Genomic DNA, 22,244 nt, shown 5'->3' with positions numbered 1-22,244 from the left:
AAGAGACACAAACAACTATGGGTGAAGATAGAGATAGTGAGGAAGAGAGAGAAACTATAGGTGAAGAGAGAGACAATGAGGAAGAGAAAGAAATGGCAATGGGTGAGGAAAAGAAAACGAGTTAAATGAACAAAATATTTAATAGTGTTGGGTGTGATGTGAAAAATAAGAAATGAAATGTTGAGTGAATCGTAAAATAGAAAAAGTAACTTTTTTTTGCTAAAATAGTTTTTTTTTTTTTTTTTTATTTTTAACAAACCTAGCTGTGAATGCTTTGGGGAGAGAGAGAGAAATGAGTTGTTTATATTTTTCATGGACTAGTTTATATTATTTTAATAAATTGTACATTAAAATAAAAACTGGGATGTTAAGTGGGTTATGAAATTGTGGGGTAAAATGAACAAAGTAGCTTTTAGGGTGTAAAATAGCAAATATTTTAAGAATCCGGATGTGAATGATCTTAAGCAAGCACATACAGTTGCTATCATTAGACACGCACTTTGCCAGTCGCATAAGCTGGATGGTAGCAGTGGCATGCTTACATTACCGAGAATCAAGATTTTAGCGTACAGATATGTAAGGTGACATATATATAGTCATCTAAAGGAATCAATTCTACAAAATATAAGAAAAATAAAATTTGTGAAAATAATTTCAGTTAACTCTCACACAGAAATGTTGGAGTTGAAACTATATATATATATATATATTGGTTTTGTTTTTAACAAGATATCTAGGCTCTTCGAAATAGGGGACCCCAATAATAAGCCGTTCAGGTTACGTTGCTGATTTTTTTGAACTCTTGGAGCTAGTGAAACAAACATATATATACTTTCTTATCATTAATAAACAAGCACTATGATTGTCACATAACCTGGGGCAGTAGCATACTTAGGTGCTTATATTACCGAGAGTCAAGATTAATTGAAATGAGATCCTAGGCAGATGTAGAAGAGCCCATCCATGTTGCATTTGATGACCGAGCAAGGCTCTGACTTTCCCTTGAGCTTGGTTGTGGGCTTTTACCAAGTTGGTTTCTTAAGGCTTCAAACCTCCATTCATTATTACCATAAATACTTGGATCGATGTTCAATTCATCAACAACTGTCCTGCCTTCAAGCATGCTCACTACCGCAGTCATGGTAGGCCTAGGTGCTGGGGATGGATTAGTGCATAATAATGCTACTTTAATCATTCTAAGTACCTCTTTCTTACTGAACTCAGAACCCAATTCAGGATCTACCAACTCCATCAAATTCCCTTTCTGTTGTAAAACAATAGCCTGTTGAAAAGGAAACTTCAATAAATAAATAAAAATACACTATTCGATTTTGCTTTTATCAATTTATGTTGTTCTCCAAGTAAGCAAACAATAGGATACCAAAAAAAAAAAAAAAACTAGGGACATCAGTCCCTAGTTTTTTTTTTTTTTTTTTAATTACTAATATAGTTTGTTGTGATTGGTGCATAGTAGAAGTGGTGTCAATGGTGAAAGTGATGTTACTCTAGTCACTAGAGTCCAAAGAGTAGAGAGCATGATATGGAGACTACTCATACAATTCAATCACCAAACAGACTACTCAAGTTGTAATGAGAACTCTTTGTAATCACTTAAAACACCCAAGATTTACCAAGTAAACTCTTAATGTGGGACTCAGTACACACCTATATAACACACACTCAATACAATTTAATCCAATTAAATTCACACAGTTTGAGGTATCACATTTCCAGTGTGTTGAAAAATTATAATGAGACATTAACACATTTTAGCACATCACTTTAATAGCAATGAAGACTCGAGAAATTAGGTATGCAGGTTGAACGTTGAAGATGCAAGCAAATATACTGCTTCCCCAATTCTAGCCGCACATTACTGGGTTAGACACTTCAAACTAAATTATATAACATTTGTTTTCCACCTTGACCTGGTCAGATGTGGTAGTTACAAAAGAAGCAACCTGGGTTCGTACTTCATAGTTTACTAGTAGCCACAAGTTTCAAAGAACATAAAAGGATATATTTTACCTTATCTAGAAGGCATACAAAGTTCTCGTTTGGTTGATATTTCATGTTGTTCTTCCCAGCTACAATTTCCAATGCAACAACTCCAAAACTGAAAACATCTGCTTTGTCGGTTAAATAACCTCGTAGTGCATATTCTGGTGCCATGTAGCCTCTTCAACACATGCATTAAGCCATTATATTTAGTTCACTACTATGATCTTATGCACTTCTAAATCCAACAAGGCAAACATCAGTCAATTTCCAAGCACCAAATTATTTAATCAAGTGTTATGCATGCAATAATGCAATTAATAAAGCCACCATAACCATAAGTTTAGTTTCATTTGACTAGATGTGAAAACAAAACAACAAAAGTAAGAGTTAAAGAAAGGACAAGGTTCCAAACTGGTTTGGAGTTATCTTGCTCCAACCCTTAGGTGGCTATTTATAAGACTATTAATGTGTATTTTTAAACTAGTCACATGACTCATTAAAAAGTCATATAATTAAAAGTACACATGAATGCTCTTCTAAACCGCCAAGTTATGATTTTCATTCCCTTTTTTTTTTTTTTAAATTGGTTTTGGGGGAGTGGTTGGGGGGGGGGGGGGGGATTGATACTGTGGTGTGAACACAAAATTATAGCTATAAGTGCTAATTGATTTTGTTGGACCTAATTGATGTTGATGTTGATTTTTATTTATATATTTTGTGTAATCTCATTATGGGTTTACTTTCTTTCCATGTAGGATATAAATTGGAGAGCCAATTATAAAGTCTAGGGATAATAGATTAATTAAATTCGGATTATTAATTTTTCTTCTAATATTCGTTTCCCATTACATGCAAGCCAATGTGTTGATTCTTGAGTTCCTATCATTCATTCTCTTATGCTTAGTAGCGATTTCAAGAAACCGTAAGTAATGATTCCTAGAGTATATATTTCTATCACTGTGCACCCTTGGCGTGATGGTCACTCTATAAATATAAGTGCTTGTGGGGTATAAGAGGCAAGAGTTGGGGTTCAAATCTCCAAGAGGGAGCTTTACACACATATACACTTAGATTAGGCTAGAGTAGAATTTCTATCTTGTATAAAAAAAAATTAAAAAAAAAACTATATTTCTATTCTCATTGCTGTGGTGTTGATTCCAAACAAGGGCAAAACTGTGGTACATTTTATTTCTTGTTGAATCTTAGGTTCTCAAAATAAATTCAACATGATGTTTGCATTAACCAATGCAGTACAAACAATATTATCCTCCACTAAGGACAATTAAATTCAACTATGTGGCCTCTTGGCCATGCAATCATGTGGTTGAATTTGATTGGATAACTTAAGATACAACCCCTAAGGACTTGTACTTAAATTTTTCTTTAAAACAAAGCCTAAATGTTGATTGTTAGATCATATTAATTTTGTTTTATTCTTCATTTTGTTTCCTAAACACAAAGTCCCATTTTAGAGTTTTGTCCTGCATCATATCATGCATTCAATATTATTGCGACTTTGCATTGATTATTTCTGTAGTTATGCACATAAGCCATAAAAATGAACAAGGATCTTATTCCTTATATTCTTTTCAAGTGTATATAATAAATTGTTTGAATTTAGTGTGGAAAATTCCATGTATTGGACCTCTTGTACCATTACACAGCAACCCATAATAAACTAATATCTTCAACACTTTCTCTCAAACTCAAGGTAGAGGTTTGATGATGTCTTGAGTTTGGAACATAAACTTGGGAAGATCCCTCGAAGATGCATTGAATGATACATGAAAGTGTCCATGAATGGCTGCATTGGATGGATCATGGATCCGACCCAATATGGAATGAATATGTGAGTGAGTTGGCAAATTTTGTGTATAAGTGAACCCAAAAGGAGATATGATCAAATTTGAGGGATGTAAGAGCCATATGGAAAAATAGACCCAAAATCAAAATGTATGCAAAAAACGACTTTGGATAGGCATAGTTGAAAAAACTAAAGTGAACCTTAGACAATTGGTCAAAGTCAAAGTTAGTGATCAAGGCAAGGAAAGTCAATGGTCAATTGTCGTCAAAGGTTCGGTTTAGTAAGTGTTGAATCTGGGTCAAATCGGCTCGGGTCAACGTTGGTTCAGATAGTATAATGGACACTAATGATGTAGTAACGATTGCTGATCGGCAAAGACTGTTGAAGTGGAGTTGATGTGCAAGTGACATGGCAAAGAATGACAAGCCAAGAGTGTGACTCTAATGTGGCAAATATGGCTGACCTGGCTGTTGACATGGCACACATGCTTACGTCACTGTTGACATGGATAGGATTGAAGTTGGCAAGACCAAAATGTGATGTGTCATGATGGCATCATCAATTTTGAACTGATGTGTGCCGCATGTAGAGGCGTGTGAGATGAAAACTAACTAGAGCATGGGGCACGTGACTTTGACAATGGCTTGTGACAATTACAATGAACCCTAAATAGGATATATATAATATAGGGATTATAGGAGTTGGGATTAATCCTGTATGGGCTAGACAATATATTGGCCTATTGGCTTCTTGAGCCATTACACATGGTTAGCCGTAATAAACTAATATCTTTAACAGATGCCAAACACACAAAATTTAGTCAAGGACTTGGCGAATACTCTACTGACAGTATTTTCTCTACTTGTCTTAAGAGCAGAGATTTCATTGCTGTCATATTCTGATATTCTTTTAGAGGAGCAACTCAAGACTAAAGACCTATCAGATCTGCAAATGTGATGAAATAGAAGACAATAGGGAAAAAATAGTCCAGAAGGAAGTAAGGAGGGGGCAAAAGAAAGGAAGGTAACTCACATTGTTCCAGCAATTCTAGTGCTTATGTGCGTGTTCTCCTCTTCATCAAGCTTGGCCAAACCAAAGTCAGAGATCTTAGGGTTAAGGTCCCTATCAAGCAACACATTAGTAGCTTTGATGTCTCTATGAACAACTTTCAGAGTTGATTCCTCATGCAAGAAAGCCAGACCTCTTGCCATGCCAACACATATTTTCTGCCTTGCGGACCAGTCCAATTTTAACCGACCATCCACAGGGCCTAGGATTGATGTTCAAAACACAATCAATGAAATTCATCATTAGAGTTTGTTCTCATTCTTCTGGTATCAATATAAAATTCACAGTAAGTTATAAAACATTAACTTACCAAACAAAGTATGTGCAAGGCTATTGTTTTCCATGTACTCATATACCAACAATAAATGTTTTCCTTCAATACAGCATCCATACAATCTAACAAGATTTGGATGTTGTAAACTAGATATCATGCCTATTTCATTCACAAATTCACGGCTTCCTTGCTTTGATTTTGGTGAAAGTTGCTTAACTGCAATTACAGTACCATCAAGTAGTATACCCTGCTTAACATTTTCAATTTTGTATTTCATCATGAATCTCTTCAAACGTCAAAGAACAATAAGGAGAATAAAAAGAAAAGGAAGAGGAAAAAATGATCATATACCTTATAAACTGATCCAAAACCACCTTCCCCAATCTTGTTTGCAGCATTGAAGTTATTAGTGGCAGCTTTCATTTGTCTATATGTAAAAAAACCAGTTTGCAGATCTAAACCTTTTAACTCTGTCAGATGAATCAGGCTAAGATGTCAGACTGCAGCTTATAGTATAACAAGACCAATTTTCAACCAAATATTCGCATGCCTCTTGACTAGTTAGATGAATCTTAAAGGACAAGAAAATTAAACTCCTTTAGATGGCAGTACATTGTAGTAAATCATACAGAATCTAGAAAGGGGGAAAATTTATGAACCAGTACTGAAAACCACAAGTTTTTCAGATTGTCTTCTGCTACTTTTTCAATCACAAGTAGTTTATTTTTGGGGGAAGGGGGGGGGGGGGGGAGTGAGATATTTCATTAGTTTATCATAGAATGAGATGTGCTTAAGACTTAACAAAAGTTCATTTTAAAACTAAAATAAGAATATTAAACTGACAAACCCAATTTCATATGACTTTCAGAACATGTAGAAGATGAATTCATTCAAAAGTGGTAAGTCTTTTCTCTATCAGAAACATGATTTATGAGAATCTTTAGACATTTGCTTAACTACAATGAGCTTAAACCAACAATGCATTTTTTATTTCCATGCCAATTTTAGAAAAAGAAGCAATGGTATTAGTTTTTTTTTGCTTGATTCCATTGGCTCATTGTCATCAAAGTTGGAACGAAATGGCCCCAATCATCATGCATTATCCCATGCAAAGTTCATATGCTCTACAGTCCTGAAATCATGCTATTGCTTTTCAAGTTGTACCTTGGAACACATCCATGGGAAGATAAAACTATTTTTTTTCTGTACATTGTTTAAACTTCCAGCCATAGTTGGAGAAAACGATTAGTGTCCTCTCTAATTTCAACATCAAGATTTGCACAGATTACCATTTTCCCTTGATGACCTCCCTCCCAAACAGCCTTTCCACCAAAGAATGCCCAAAATCATAAAAATGAGGAGTAGCACCACAACTACAGCTCCAACCAGTACCACAATAGATATCTTCTTCTTGCCATCATGAGGAGGACTGAAATCTACAGGCAAGACAAATAGCTAAGAATAGTGATTATAAAATTGCATTCTGAAATATATTAATTATTTAGCACCACACAGGAAATCCAAAGCATGATAGCAATAGATCTTCAAAAATAAATTAGCAGGGCAAGGTTATAAAATGAAAATGATAATAAAGTTTTGGTTGTCTTCCAACTAAAATGCACTTTTAACATGGTTTTGAGACTTTTCTATATGCAGACAAATATGGGGTTCTACATCCACTAAATTGCTATGCTTCTATAGTTCATCAATCTAATAATCTGAGTGCCGAAAGCAGCAAGATTCTCATTCTCTAATACAGTTACCTGATTCCACAGAGATTGCTGATATGAGGGGACCATATGTTCCTCTCTTTGGGGCAGCTGTTGTCCCTTTCCCAGCCCAGTAAAAGCGAATCATCAAAACATTATCTGTAACATTTGCTTTATGTTCCTTAACAACAGCCTTATCAACCCCTCTTGCAGAACTTTCAATATCAAAATCTTTCCACACCAGTTTTTCCTGCAGAAAATTAATTCAATTAACTCCTCTACTATAACATAAAGAGAAAAATAAATTTGATAGAATACCTGGACATAAATATCAAATATCCGCCTTCCAAGACTGTAAAAAGATCTATTGTCTCTGATTACTATCTCCGCAAAGTGAAGTTTCACATTATAGGTTCCCTTTGCTAAGCAGCGGGCATAATATGTGAATGAAAGAGGAGATAGGCGTGCACTTGTGTATAGTTCAGACTCGTTCATTGTGAGTATGGATACATTATATGCAATGTAGTCGGATAGGCTAGCGTCTGTATCCCAAAAAAGTCCAGTGCTACTGAATCCCCAATTCTCCTTCTCATGAAAAAATTTCGCTGAACTACCTAGCTCACTATCCGCTTCATACATTATGTTTCCAATGGTGATAGCGTTCCCACCGCAATTTATATGCATTGAATACCGATCTACATAAAGCAGCACCATATTATTGGCAATAAAATACAAGCAGACAATAGAACAACAATGAAATTTCGATTGTATTGTTAATATTATATGTAGTTGTCTTCTATAAGATGGAATATTTATGTTGTGATCGGAGCTAAGCTAGCAAAGTTCATTCCTATGAACAAGAAAATAAAATATCCACACAAGATAACAATATTTAACATGATTCAGCCTACTCTAACCCTACATCTATAGGCAACGCCAACAAAATCTATGATATAGATTACAAATATATATTACAACCATTCTCAATCAAACTTCAAAAGCCACACAAACTCGTGTACTCACACAAAAAACCCTCACAAATACAAATAAAACCTCTTAACTCATGAACATGGGTATCTTTCAACCCAAAAAAATCTACCAAATTAGCATTTGAGAAACCCAACTCATGTTCGTTTAAGAGTGTTCTCATCTCTGCCATGAGTCTAGTAACCCAACTGGCACCTCCTTTTATTTACAAAGGAGATGACTAGGGTTCAAATCCCTCCACCCCCATTATAATTATCAAATTTATAAAAATAAAAATAAAAAGTTTTTCCTCTCTCCATGTGAGAAGATCCTTTAAGCAAAAGCCACCAAACCCTTACTTATTTAAGAGTTTCCAATTCAATTCCTTGATAGATAAGGAATACTCAATTACTTTTTGAATAAGGATTACTTTTTTCCTTTCATGTCAAGGAAACTTCTTGTTGAGATGCATTCAACCCAAGATTAAGCAGCAACAGTAATAATGCAAGGTAGAAGAAGAGAGAAAAGGACATGTAGCTTAAGCTCGAGTTATCAGTCATGCCTACATGATAGATCATTTCTGTCATAGAGATAAATCAGTTTTAGCTTTGTTTTAAGTGTTAGACACATGTAGCCTATCTATTGGTCTTTCTATGAGATTGTGATGTTAGTTATTTTCTGTTTTTACTGTTTGGTAGCCAGTAGAGTTTAGTTAGATATGTTGGTTAGGTTAGTTTTTACCGTGAGTTTTACACTTCTCTTCCACACCAAGTAAAACCTTTTCCCTCCACTCCAAGGAAACCAAATCCAAATAGGAATTAGAGACCATTTCTAACAATTAATTAAATGCTTCCTAATTACAAAAGAGAAGTGCCTAACTAGATAACACTAGCATATATCTCAGAATTTGATTTGAATAGATATATAATTACCTTTTGAACATGGAACATTCTTCAGGCACTCGTCAAGTATTCTTAATCATTGAAGTACATAACAAGTGTCATTTATCCAAAATAAAAGTGAAAAAGGAATTTTTATTTTTTATATATAAAAAAAGCATTGGTTCTTTGTAAAATTTTACTAGTTTGAAGCTTACAAGTTGTCCCTTCCAGAAGAGCTTTTGAACAAATTTTTGCTGCAATGGAAAAAGCAGTTAGTTTCAGAAAACTTGAAAGGTTATGAAGAGAGCAAAGTGTATAAAGTTACAGTAGGCAGAGACTTTTGCAATGTGTCTTGACAAGCTGGGTCAAAACTTTCTGAAAAACTATTGTAAGAAAGATCTAAATATTCCCTGCACAAAAAGCAAAATTATTATATTATAACTACTCAACTGGTTTGTAAGTGCTAATCCAACAAAAATTCAGGCTCATTCCAACAAGCTTCTCTAGTCAGCTCAAATTTTAGCGTCAGTAAACTCTTCCCAGGTATCAGACAACCAATTAAACAATGGATAGTAAAATTGTTCATAAATTCCTTTTTAATAGAGCCACATGGAGCAAGATGCAAAGCAAAGCTGCCAGAAAATTGTGTTATTTCTTCCCTAACATGTACTATTTTGAGATCGGCTACCGATCCAGAAAGAGAGACATCTGAATTTGACCAAATTGAGATCCGGTCCTAGCTATTGCACTGTGCAATTTCCTTTACAAGAATTGATATTGAAAGTTAAAATTTTCATTTTTATTCTCTACCCTTGGATCATTTTTTTTTTTTAACAATTTAATTTTTTACCTTATAACTTTTCTCTGTCACATTTGGGTTTGAATTCCCCCTCATTAGCTTAAAAAATAAATATAATTTAAAAATAAGTTTCTCCAAACTCATAAATCCATGCAAAATTGAACTAGAATTCAGGATGAGAATCTGTACACTTGATTGTCACTGCCCATGATCCAGTCCGGAATAGGCCCATTGAGCAAGTTGCTTGTCAAATACCTATTTAGTTTTTTTTTTTTTTTTTTAAAAAAAAAAAGAAAAAAAGACAATATCACCTGTTAAACACTTAATAGCATGACTATATTAAAGGCAATGCTCTATTTTCTATTGTAAGTTGTAATGACAAAGTTATTGTATTTTATTTTTTGACAAAATAAAAGACACAGTTATATATAAGGCCCTTTTAGGTTTCTTCTAAAAGACAGCAGATGGACATGCTTCTTGTTTAGGTGTATACAGAGTGAAGTTCCTTACAGATTCATCAACGGATGTAAGCCAAAAGTCAAACCTAGTTATATATCATTGTGTACTTTAGCTGCATAATTGAACTAGCAAAGTTAAGGATTTGATTGTGAAGCTTACATGTATTCCAGCTTTTTATGATCTCTTAAATCTGGAACACTTCCTTCCAATCTGTTGAAGCTAAGATCTCTACATGAAAAAGAAGGTTTATAACTCTAATTTTTTATATCGAACAAAATGTCAAGCATAAAAAAGGATGTATGTCAAAATTAAAAACATGATACTATTTTAACAGCTAATTCATAGAAAGCTCATTTATCAGTGGAGATAAATATGCGCTCTGACGCCACATCTCGGTCAAATAGTACCTATTTTAGCTTTAGCTTCTAATCTAATTTTAAAAAGTAATGCCATTTTTTATATGATTACGTTTAAAGTTAAAATCTGTAAACTTTTGTATATGAACGTCTAGTTAGATTTCAAAATGATTTGAATTTTATATGTACTAGTTGCAGATCCATGCAATGCATGAGAATAATATAAATAATTTGTTCTCTAAATTTTGTGGAAAGTAATTTGTTCTCCTAAAAACTTAAACAGTTTCTAAAATTATTTTTCATTTATTTATCTCAAAAAATATATCATCATTTTATTATTTGGATTTATTTGATTAATATATTATTCATTTTTTAAGCGGTCCATATTTTGATAATTTATGTTATCGTGCGTTATATTTTCCTATTTTGTTTTTCCTGTACAACTAAACTCTTTAAGTTTCAAATATATTATTCAAAATTTTCCTTGTCTTAAAAAGAGATTATTATATTTATAATTTTTTTTATCATAGAAGTAGTTTCGAACTATTGATTGAGTTTTGTTTACTAATATAGATACATGAAATTGGAATTGCATATTTCTTAAACATTCCTAAGGGACTATACCATATTATAACTTTAATATTTAAAACAATATGTAGGAAAAAAGTAGACTTTATGTCTGAAATTAACACTTCACCTATCGAAATGAAAGAAAATAATATGTATATCATAAAGAGAAAAGATGATCTAAATATATATATATATATATATATATATATATTTTTTGACTACATACACTTTTATTTATTAAGATTTAATTGCCTTTAATTGGATATTCATATCACATTTTTGTTACTATACTTCTATTGAGCCTTTTCATCCATTATATCATTGGCCTCATCATTATTCTTCTTAGTATTTTTTTTTAACTTTTAATTTTTTGACAATATTAAATATATATAAATATATTGGCTTTACAAATTCATCTTAGACAGTTTTAACTTTACATATTCATTTATTTTAATTTTGATATTATAACTAAATAATAAATCAATGAAAAATTGAAATAAAAATATTGTCTATATATCTTCATCTTGGACAATTTAATTTTAATAGTTGATAGACACATTCAAATACATAGCCAACATTGTATTTTGATATAAATTCAAAATTTCACTTCCAAAATAACTAAGTATTATGTCCCCAAAAAAAAAAAGTCAAACAAAAGCTAAAAGAGGGAGAGAGATGACTTGTGACAGAAAACCTAAAAAATCAAACACACTACCAAATTGTATTAATCCAAAATAGTATATTATAAAAAATACAATAATTCATCAACCTAAAGTAAAGTTGTAAAAAAGAATATATATATATATATATATATATAAAGAGAGAGAGAGAGAGAGTGATCGCCTTTTTCAGGAGAGAAATAAAAAATAAAATGAGAAGAAGCATCAAATAAAAAATATAGTCATAAGTCAAACACCAAATTATCTAAGTCATAATATATAATAGAATAACATTAAATTCTAGTAAACTATATTTATATGCAATAAAATAACATTTAACAATTATAGAAAAGAAAAAAGATAATAACTTGAAAGCCCAAAACCAAATTGCAACCCAAAGTAAAACTCTAAAGAACACATAAATACATCAATCTAAAGTAGAGATACAAAAAATAAAAAATTCACATAAAAATAAAACATGAGTGAGAAAGAGAGTAATAACCTTTTACTTGTGAGAAAATATGTATAGAATGGGATAGAAAATATCATATTTATAGTAATAGAACGGGGATAAGAAGAGTCAAAATAAAAGGAAGAAGAAAAGATAGCCGAAGAGTGACATTAAAATTAATAGTAGTGGAGAGATGAAAAGGTAAAAGAAAAGTTATGTTTGGAAGTAATGGAGAGAAATGAGAAATAGGTAAATAATGTGTGGCCGCTGATGTGACTCAACAGGTGCATAACAACAATAAATGCAACGCTTCAGCTTTTAGATATAGATAGATAGATGTATCTATAATAAATAGAGGGAAAAAGAGAACTACAAAATTTGAATCATTTTCATGTTTGATATGTATGGAGGAATTGATCCAGTGATGTTACAACTCCTCAGCATCCTGAAAAGTAAATAAACCTTAGGTAAGCAAGACTACTAGAAATTTTGTATTGTTCCAAATTCATTGCATTTTAGTATTTTACAACAAAAGACTTACAATCTCCACATGCGCCTCATGCTACTTAAGTTTGGAAATTTTGATCCCTCTCCAACTAAGTCACTGATCCTTCTACATAGAGTTACATCATCAATAAGTGTTAGTTTGTCATATTAAAAATCACACGAACCTATCATAGGGATTATGCAACTCAAGAACTGTTATCTTGGAGGGCTGTACTCACAGCTCGGTTAAATTACTCAAGATAGAAATGCTAGAAGGAATGGGCCCCTCAAAACCACTAGCTTGGATCTCTCTGTTAACAACTCAATTCAATTGGATTTGGATCACACCTGAAACCTTATTTAAAGATTTATATTTAAAAAATCAAGGAAAAAGGCACACACAATTTCTGAAGCTGTTTCCAACTTCGAAAAAAGTCGGGCATTCTTCCAGTGAAGTTGTTACTGCTAATTCTACTGCATATGTCCCAAAACAGAAACATTATTGAACAAAATACAAACAAGAAGAATGCTATAGTCACCAAAATGACTAAGTTTTTTTCAAGGAAATTCTAAAAGTACTATCAGCCACAGAAAATGTATCAACCACTTACAGTTCTGTTAATTTGGTCAAATTAGTAAGTGCGACTGGCAACTCTCCTGAGAAATTGTTAGCACTAAGAATGCTACAGTCACCAAAAGGAAAGTTGAGGTTATTTCATGTGTTCAGAATTAAGAAAATCAATGACAATTTAAAAGTGACAAATCAAACTTTATTTAAAAAATTAAGAAAAAGAAAACAAAGAAACACTCACAGATTCTCCAAGTTAACCAACTTTCCAAGCTCAAGGGGAACCATTCCAGAAAACAGATTGTTCTCTATGCCCCTAAGTACATAATATATTCTCAAATATTAAAGCCGGTTAGACCAAGTGGAAGTATGACATAATTTATTGTCTATATGACAAGTGATGATAGAAATACTACAAATTTTACTACATAGAGTTTACAAACCGATGTGTCACCAATTACCAAAAACCAATTCAAACATTCATTCATCAGTGGTTGAAGTCCACTTATCAACTTTCATTGTCATATCATAAGTTTTATGTTGTTAAATTCGCAGTAGCTCTAGCATTTTCCCTATATTATTGGTGAGAAAGAAAAAGACAATAAGAGCATACAGATATGTAAGTGTGGTAATGTTTCCCAAGAAGCTTGGAAGTGGTCCTGATAAGTTGTTCATAGAGAGAGACCTGTAGCAAATTCAATTAATTAAATAAGAATAAGAATTTAATGGCTAACCTTAGACGATTAACATTTTGTTGGCCTTTTTAATTCAATTCAATTAACATGAACTGAGGAATGACTTACAGAAATTCCAACTGTGTAGAAGCCCATTCGTGGGGTATGTTACCACTGAGGTAGTTAAGAGTGAGAAGACTACAATCAAGAGGAAATTGTGCAATTAGGTGGTTAAATCAATTTTTGGAAGTGCTAATTAGTAAAACAAATAATGGTTACTCTTCTTACAGGGACTTCAGGTATGGTAGCTTCACCAGAGCTCGTGGAAGCACACCGTCAAGATCTTGCCCTTGAAGAAACCTGTGTGACAAGGATATATACTTGAATATTTACATGTAATAATTTTTTTTTTTTTTTAATAAAAAAGCCCCACCAAATGCAGGTCGTGCGCTCCACACGACTCAAACCAAAGCACTAAGGTGAGGGGGACAAACCAACGAAGTGCTTGACCACTAAACTCCCACCCAAGGTCTCATGTAGTCCAAATTGTTGATATATACATACACTAACAAATTTTTGGGAGAAGATTCTCAATGGTCTAATTCACTCAAATTTCTATTTAGATGTAAGATAGGTGGTATTTAAAAATCAAATAAATATCATGTGTTTTACATCCAACTAAAAATTTGAGGAAATTTGAAGATTTAATTTTAAAATAAAATATCTATGTATTATATAAATTCTATTCAGTATGTAAGAAAGGAGGCATTTAAAAATCAAATAAATATTAACTGTTTTACATCCAACTAAAAATTTGAGGAAATTTGAAGATTTAATTTTAAAATAAAATATCTATGTATTATATAAATTCTATTCAGTATGTAAGATTGGTGGCATTTAAAAATCAAATAAATATCATCTGTTTTACATCCAACTAAAAATTTGAGGAAATTTGAAGATTTAATTTTAAAATAAAATATCTATGTATTATATAAATTCTATTCAGTCAACGAGCTATACAAGAAGACCCAACATATACACACTATGCAATTTGTTCTTTCGGTTGATTAGTGAATGAAAGTTTTACGTACAATCCAATGACATGGCATACACTATCAGGGTAGGAGCAATTGCAGAAGAGAGAATTGTTGTACAGTGGCCTCGAATCCAATTTTGGCGTTAACCAACTTGACTCATTTATGCATGGGTCCACATTGGTATTCCAGTCTTTCTTTCCCAATTGTTCAGCTATTTCACGAAGGGCTTTCACTGCATGATGAATCAAACTTAATCAATTTCCTTTTTACCTTTTTTGTTGGCTTTAGATTTTCTAATATAGTCCATAGCATTAAAATTCCTTAACCAAGTAATAAATTCAAATAATGTAATATTATGCTCGTAAAAATCAAAATCTTCAACGTTTTTCAAGGTCTTTTCTCCCACGTTTTCTTTTGAGCTATGAGAAATTGAATCAGCGGTTGGGCTTTTCATTGGCCCAACTGACTATGGGTACCTTAACTATTTATGTAAAATACTAAAATGGTTAGGCTAATGAGGTGGCACTTTAGTTTATTAATGCCTTAATTTCAAAATAATAGCTTTTGTTGAGTTTGTATTGTTCTTTGTTTCAATAAAAGCTTTCCATATTAACAAAAATAAATAAAATAATTCCAAGGTGTGCACTGCTAGCTGCGGAATGAATTAAATAAATAAATAAAAAGACCTGAAATATATTAAAATCTAATACATAATCACTTGATAGGGATTAAAAGCAACCATTTTACCTTTGTTGGGAACTAATTGACTATTTTAAATTATTTGGAGCAAAAGTGATCACTTTAAGTTTGTTAAAAACTAAAAATAACCACTTTAATTTTTAGGGACGAAAATCTCACTCATAAACTAAAATTTAGAAACCAAAAATATATTTGTGGGGAAGAAAAAGAAGATATTAAGAATTAAGATCCCAATATTCAAAATTGTTTAAAGGTATTTTCAATTTTCTTCTCCCACAATTTCTTTTGAACTATGATAAATAGAATCATTGGTTGGGCTTTTCCATTGGCCTACTGACCTTGATTACCCAGAACGTCTATCTATGTAAAATGGTCGGGCTAATGACGTGACACATGGAAAGAGCCATGGTTCAAACAAAGTTCTTCGGCTGCACAAGCGTTATTAGTTTTTTTTTTTTTTTTAAATGATGCACACACGTTAGTTTAGTGGGTTATGTTGTAATTTTAAAGTCTGACTACACATATTAGTTAAATGTATAATAGCACAAGTGCTTGTAGGGTGTGGAGAGAGACAAGGGGAGTTCAAGTCTTCAGAAGGGAGTTTCACACACATATACACTTAGATTAGGTTTAAGTGTCCGTCTGGCAAAGATTATTTTTGCCAACTTATTTAACTATTTAACTTATTTTTACTACTATTCATGGGTCTCACTGTTATTTTTTGTATTATTCATGAGTCTCACTATACTATTTAAACTAATTTTTACCTTTATCTACAGTACTTTCAACAAAAAGTTTTCAATTTCAGCAAAATAAACGAATATCAAACAAACCCTAAGTAAAATTTCTATCTTGTATTAAAAAATAAAAAAAAATTATAAAAAAATAGTTTGATTACTCATTAGTTAATGTATAATAGCACAAGGGGGTAAATTTTACAAATATAATCCTAAAAATCACTCACATCAGTCCATGTAAACTTGTGAAAAAAGAATTTGTGAGTTACAGTAATAGTGTAAATATACTGGTTACTATTCACATATAAATATATTTTTTAATATTTTTTTTACTTGTATACAAAAAGAGAGAAAAAAAATTGATAAAGAAATAATATTTTAATAAAATGTAGTGTAGAATAAGTAATCTAATCTATCTATTTTTGAAAAGTGGTTGTGTAAGAAAAAATAAAAAATAAATTCTTATTCTAAAATAGACATAAATTTTTGCACATGCTAATGCAAATACTCTAATATCTTAAAATATCAATCATAGCAAACTTGATCAATAAATATGATTTATAATGAGATATCTTTAAAAAAAAAATAATAGTACAAATAGGTGATAAAATGCTAATACATACTGGTCTTCGTTCAATGTTCCAAAAAGTTTGACAAAAGTATTTATGTATGATATGAGTTTTATTAGTAAGTCCAAATAAAATAAAATTTTAAATTAGCTAATTAGCAAAAAGGACATACCTAATATAATTAATTTTTTATAGAAGATTAAATCTAATTTAATCAATGTTTATCTAATATTGGGTTGATTTATCCAAATTAAACAAATATATATTGGAATAAATATAAAGAATATGATTTTTCAAAAGTTTACAAAACAATACTAGAAGAGATAAAAAAAAATTAAAAAAAAAAAAACAAAGTTAATGGCTCCTTTAAATAAAATTTAATTTATAGTCTCCTCTAGATTTTTTATTTTTTATTTTTTATTTTTAAAGTCCACTACATTATAGAAATGATTTAATAATTAATCATTTCCCTCTAAAATAGGCATAAACTTTTGCATGTACTAATGTAAATGCTCTAATATTACTTTTGTAGCATAAGTGGCTTATTAAACCATATTATATTCAAGATATATGTTTCTAAGAATAGAAACATAAATCTCTTCAATTAAAACCTTCTTAGTTATCCCAAAAAAAAAAAAAAAAACCTTCTTTATTTTCCAAAAACCAAAGCCTTTTTTAATAATAAATATTTGTGTTTGGAGAATTAGATATATAGACACTATATATATATATATATATATATATATATATATATAAAAAGAAAGTACAATTGTAGATTTCGTGTAAAGGAGTTTTTTTTTTTTTTTTTTTTTTTTTTTTTTTCATAGATGAAAATAACTTTTTCTTTTTCTTTTTTTAAGAAAGAGAGTTTCAATCTATGACATCCGCTCTCAATAATAGCTTTTTATCATCAGACCAAGATACCAATAGCTAACTAGAACTCACAAAATAACATTTTCTTTTTTCTTTTTTAAGAAAAAAATAACTTTTTCTTATTGGTGTAAATTTTTTTTATATGAGAAAATAGCATATATTATATTATGGACCACACGAACAGAAGCAAAACTCGAAAATCAAATGCAGATATTATAGTTGTGCACTATAACTCAAATGTTAAAGCAAAATCATCTATTTTATTTGTCCTCTCATTAAAATAATGTTTCTGTTTCTTTCCTTTTTATTCTTTTTTTTTTTTTTTCCTCTTCCTATTCCACTCATTCTCTTCGGTTCATAAACACAGTCTCACCCTCTCCCTTTCATTTTTTTCTCTCTTCCTCCACTCTCACCGACCCAAGCCCCATTCCTCCCTCTCCCTTGCCCAACTTCTACCCATCTTTCTTCCTCCACTCATGGCCGACCCAAGCCCCAAGCCGAACCAAGCACGATTACCACACCGCCGAGTTCGTGGTGGATTTCGGGTTTGTTTGGTTGGGTGGTTTGGATTACTGGTTTTAGTGGTGATGTGGGTTTGTGTGGTTGGGTTGTGTTGATTGTGTGGTGTTGGTGTTGGTTTTGGCTATGGCAACGGCAATGGTTGGGTTGGCGGTTTGTTGATTGGGTTGTTGTGGTGGGTTACCGATCGGTTTGCAATATGGGGTTGTTGGGTTTTTCATGGCTGTGATTATGACTATGTGGTGGTTTCCATGACTCTAGTGGTAGTTGTGGCTGTTGTTTATTATAATAGATATATTATTTTATTATATTGTTTATATTATTTTAATGTGTTGAATGTTAAAATAAACCCATTGATGTTAGGAGTTTTTTGTTTTGTAAAGTGATGTTGTAAAATAGATAAAGTAAGTTTTTGAGAAACTAAAAACTAAAAATTTTAGCTCCACCAATGCAAATGCTCTTAGATCATCTTAATCTAGAATAACGTTCTAAGGAAGCAATGTATTATTTCTTCAATTCTCATCTTTGAGCCTTTTTAGGAGCTTTAACATCTAAAGTTTCAACATTTGAAATATTATACTGTAACTCTTGACCTTTGAGCACTTTTTATCTTAAATTAGCATGTAACACATGCATACATACAGATACATTTAAAATTAAACACAATTTTTATTATAAAAATATAAATAATTAGTTAAATTATTTTTTTTAAAGTAAACGTAATTAGTTATATATTAAAATTCTTACCTAAATTTAATACTACTTATAATCATTTTTTTTGTAATTTTTAATAAAATAAAACGTGTGGTGATCTGTATTGTGCAGTGATTTTTATTGAGTATATGTGATTGATTTTTTTTTTTAAATCTTATAGTTCATTAATGTTAAATTCTTAGTATTTTATATTCATTAACTCACTTTACACAAAGATTAAAAAACTTAAGTGTATAATTATGGTGTGGTCTCCACATAAATTTAGACATATGATGCAAACTTAGAATCTAATTTCAAATTCTAATTGAACTTTCTCTAAACTTTACCTATTATTTAGGTTTTCGCATAGAGTAAATATACTGATATACAAACAATCACAACCATAAAAGAGAGACACAAATACAATTCGGACAAAGAAAGAGAGTTCTACAAAGAGCAAGAAAGAAAGAGAGCGAGATAAAGAGATACTGGTGCTGAGATACCGGTGCTGATTGATCTGTGGATAGAGTTGGCACAAGTCACCGAGTGGAGGCTGGAAGCAGCTCATGGTGGTGCTGTAAGGTTTTGTTTTTTTTTTTTTTTTTCTTTAAACGGCATATTTATGTTAAAACTTAAAACGATAAAGCCTGTTTTTTGTCTTCTTATTTTTTATTATTAGGTTTTTTCCTTTTTGGGATATTGTTGGAATCCTCGACTCTCTTTGATACTTTTTTTTTTTGGTGTCCCGGCTAGCTTTCGCACACCTCGACCAATTCCCACTCGCAGCAGGAGCCTGCTATTAGCCACAAGGTGTTGCAGCTGTTAAGACTCGAACTTGGCGGTTAGCTCTCTTTGATACTTGATTCCATGTTATAAAAGATAAAACATAACTTTGGTACTATGTTAGAAAATGCAAGACATAGTTTAGTTATAGGATAAAACTTAGTTACAATATCTTAGGTGTTGTTCTTTAGGTTCTCCTGTTAAAATTCAGCCATGTAACTATTTAACTAAAAAATATACTTCTATCCCTTAAAAAAAAATCTACATGACAGAATCTTAAAAATAGAACCTAAGGAATCGCACCTAAATACTATACCTAAGTCTTGCTCTTAGAGTCTTAGTTATAATACAAAACAGTAATAAAGAAAGAGTGTTAATTTGGGCCGGATCTGACGCAAAAGGTGGGTTTTACAGCAACCAATGAGGAGGTGCCACATCAACAATTTAAAGAAAGCTAAATACACCCTGCTAAACTCACCACAAGCCCATCACTCTCCCCCATCATCGATTCAAAAAGCTGTCAACGCCTCCGACAACGCTGTCGGAATCAAAGAAATCCGTTGAAAATGCTTATATAGCAAAACCCATTTACACCCTCCATCTTTACTCTTCAAAGAGTTGTAACAACTTCAACAAATTTGTCTATAGTTGCAGTTGCAATAATTGTAAAGAGTGCTTCATTCACCCGAAAAAACGAAAAACCCAGAAAAGTGGAACTTCAAGCAAATCTAAAAACAAAATGTTGATTTGTTAAAATTGAGCAGTTTTGTGAAATGGGTTTTTATGTAGGAAGAAAATTATAGGAAGGAGATGACTCCTCATTCCTCAAGTCCGACAATGTCGCTGGAGAATTCTCGGCTGGGGAGGATTTGATTTTCTGGAGATTGTACTGGGGGTTATAGTTTGTGGTTGTCCTTAATCTATTATTTTATTTTACAATAATATGAGGTGGCAAATTACAATTGGATGGCGTAAAAGTGACCCATCACGCTTAATCCGGTTTGAATTTTTTCTCATAAAGAATATGAAAAAACATGAATAAGAAAGAAAATACTATAGTTAATACAAATAATTAAATAAATATCTTGGATATGATCTTATATATTGTTTTTGCCTGCTCCTGATGTTGCCCATATTTAAATTCTGCTAAATGCATAGATGTCCATTTTTCCACCAGTTTGAAATAGTATGAATTGAAGTGAGATGAAGAAATATATACAGAGAATTAGAAATAGATAGAAGTGGAAATTAAGACTTCCTTACCTTCATTAACAGGAGTTGCTGCTTGTGCTGCCATGCACAAAACTAACAAGAACACAGCAACAGTAAAGCTAATGTCAGGAAGAACCCTTTTCATCGTGTCTGCTCCTCCGCTGAGTCACGATCTCTGCTTGCTTTTGAATCACAGAAAGTATGATACTATCATCACATAATGCTTCAACAAAAGACATAACATAACATCACGGAAAGTACGTTTAAGGGTCCCAAATGAATTTAATTTTATGAAGTGCGCCTTGCTTAGCTTGACTTCGTTGACAAGTACATTATCAGAAGAATGTATAAGTACAACGTCAAAATTCAATAATAAATTTCCTTTTTTGTTTTTTGCTATTTTTAAAATCAACTAGTGTGGGTATGTAAAAAAAAAAAAAAAAACCTTTGTTCGAGGACTCCTCTTCCATGTGAATCAGAAATACTTCTAATAAAGAGAAAATTCTTACACAGTAGTCACCGTTTTGAGTTACAGCGCGCCTCCATCCAGATCTGTAATAGCAGTTTGGTCTCTCTCTCTCTCTGACTCTCTTTCTTTCCTTTTTTAATTTAAAATTTTTGCTTTGCTTCCTCTGTCGCACTCAGCAGAAAACTCTATAGTTTTTGTTTGTAAATTTGATAACCCCGTGTGTGCATTTGTGAAAGTGAAACTGTGATTCCACTATAGACTTTGATAACTGTGTAATTGGTTTGTTCTTGGTGCTTGACAGCTTGCTCGCACTTGTTTTGAGGATATATATATATATATATATATATTTTTTTTTTCTATTATTTTATTTTATGTGTAAAGTGTTTTCTTCCCTTAAGATCCGTTTGGATACAACTTATTTTGTTGAAAATTGAAAACTGAAACACTGTAACAAAATTATTTGTAAATTTGTTTTATATTTTGGAATATTGATATTGTGTAGAAATAAAATTTGTGTATTTGTTTTGCTTATTTTTGTGCTATTTTGTTTTAGTTAGCAATGTTAGGATTTGTATAATTTTAAAATTATTGAATAAGTATTAATAAGTTTAATTGAGTTCATTCTTAATATAAGTGGTAAATTCAAAATAATACATTTTACATTAAGTAATTTGTTGCATAACTTTCTAAATGTCAAATATATGTTATTTTTTTATAAAAATAAAAAATAAAAAACTTCATGTTAAAAATACGGGTAGATCCAACTCACAACCCAATTAACCCAAACTCATTTTTAACTTGCTTAAAATGATCCGTTTGACCCACAACTCGATTGGTCCAACCCGAACCCAAGAAAACCATTTTGCCATGTCTTATTATAGATTGAGATCTCGTGCAGTGAATAAAAAATTATAATTCAAGGGCTGAT

The 22,244-nt window shown here is 31.6% G+C and overlaps 1 protein-coding gene and 1 long non-coding RNA gene across 2 annotated transcripts in view; one reads left to right on the top strand and one right to left on the bottom strand.

Annotated features, from left to right (window-relative positions):
* LOC126728966 (uncharacterized) overlaps positions 1-5,076 on the top strand; it is a 38,062-nt gene extending 32,986 nt beyond the window's left edge. The window contains exon 2 of the long non-coding RNA XR_007656439.1: positions 4,924-5,076. This is a non-coding gene — a long non-coding RNA (uncharacterized LOC126728966). The remainder of the gene's footprint in view (positions 1-4,923) is intronic.
* LOC126728963 (probable leucine-rich repeat receptor-like serine/threonine-protein kinase At3g14840) lies at positions 810-21,564 on the bottom strand. The gene is made up of 25 exons (XM_050434736.1): positions 21,357-21,564; positions 20,899-21,029; positions 14,817-14,994; positions 14,014-14,085; positions 13,855-13,923; positions 13,665-13,736; positions 13,296-13,367; positions 13,095-13,166; positions 12,886-12,957; positions 12,723-12,794; positions 12,539-12,610; positions 12,371-12,442; positions 10,121-10,189; positions 9,692-9,757; positions 9,042-9,113; positions 8,919-8,957; positions 8,755-8,795; positions 7,175-7,551; positions 6,911-7,106; positions 6,437-6,583; positions 5,499-5,617; positions 5,184-5,394; positions 4,838-5,075; positions 2,029-2,179; positions 810-1,282 (listed from the first exon to the last, which is right to left on the bottom strand). Exons 2-25 carry the CDS (start codon positions 20,990-20,992, stop codon positions 938-940), a joined length of 2,988 nt encoding a protein of 995 aa, XP_050290693.1. The 5' UTR covers positions 20,993-21,029; positions 21,357-21,564; the 3' UTR covers positions 810-937.
* Positions 21,565-22,244: the final 680 nt, after the last annotated feature.

The sequence above is a fragment of the Quercus robur genome, chromosome 5, assembly GCF_932294415.1.
Source record: "Quercus robur chromosome 5, dhQueRobu3.1, whole genome shotgun sequence".
NCBI classification, from domain to species: Eukaryota; Viridiplantae; Streptophyta; class Magnoliopsida; order Fagales; family Fagaceae; genus Quercus; species Quercus robur.
This window is presented reverse-complemented; position numbering and strand designations above follow the sequence as displayed.

Excerpts from the sequence above, each read along its gene's own strand:
- LOC126728963 (XM_050434736.1), bottom strand. The coding sequence starts at position 20,992 with ATGAAAAGGGTTCTTCCTGACATTAGCTTTACTGTTGCTGTGTTCTTG. Across the intron at positions 14,086-14,816 it reads GTATGCCATGTCATTGGATT|GTTTCTTCAAGGGCAAGATC; the intron begins GTACGTAAAACT and ends CTTGTCACACAG. Across the intron at positions 12,795-12,885 it reads TGGAAACAGCTTCAGAAATT|AGAGATCCAAGCTAGTGGTT; the intron begins GTGTGTGCCTTT and ends AGTTGTTAACAG.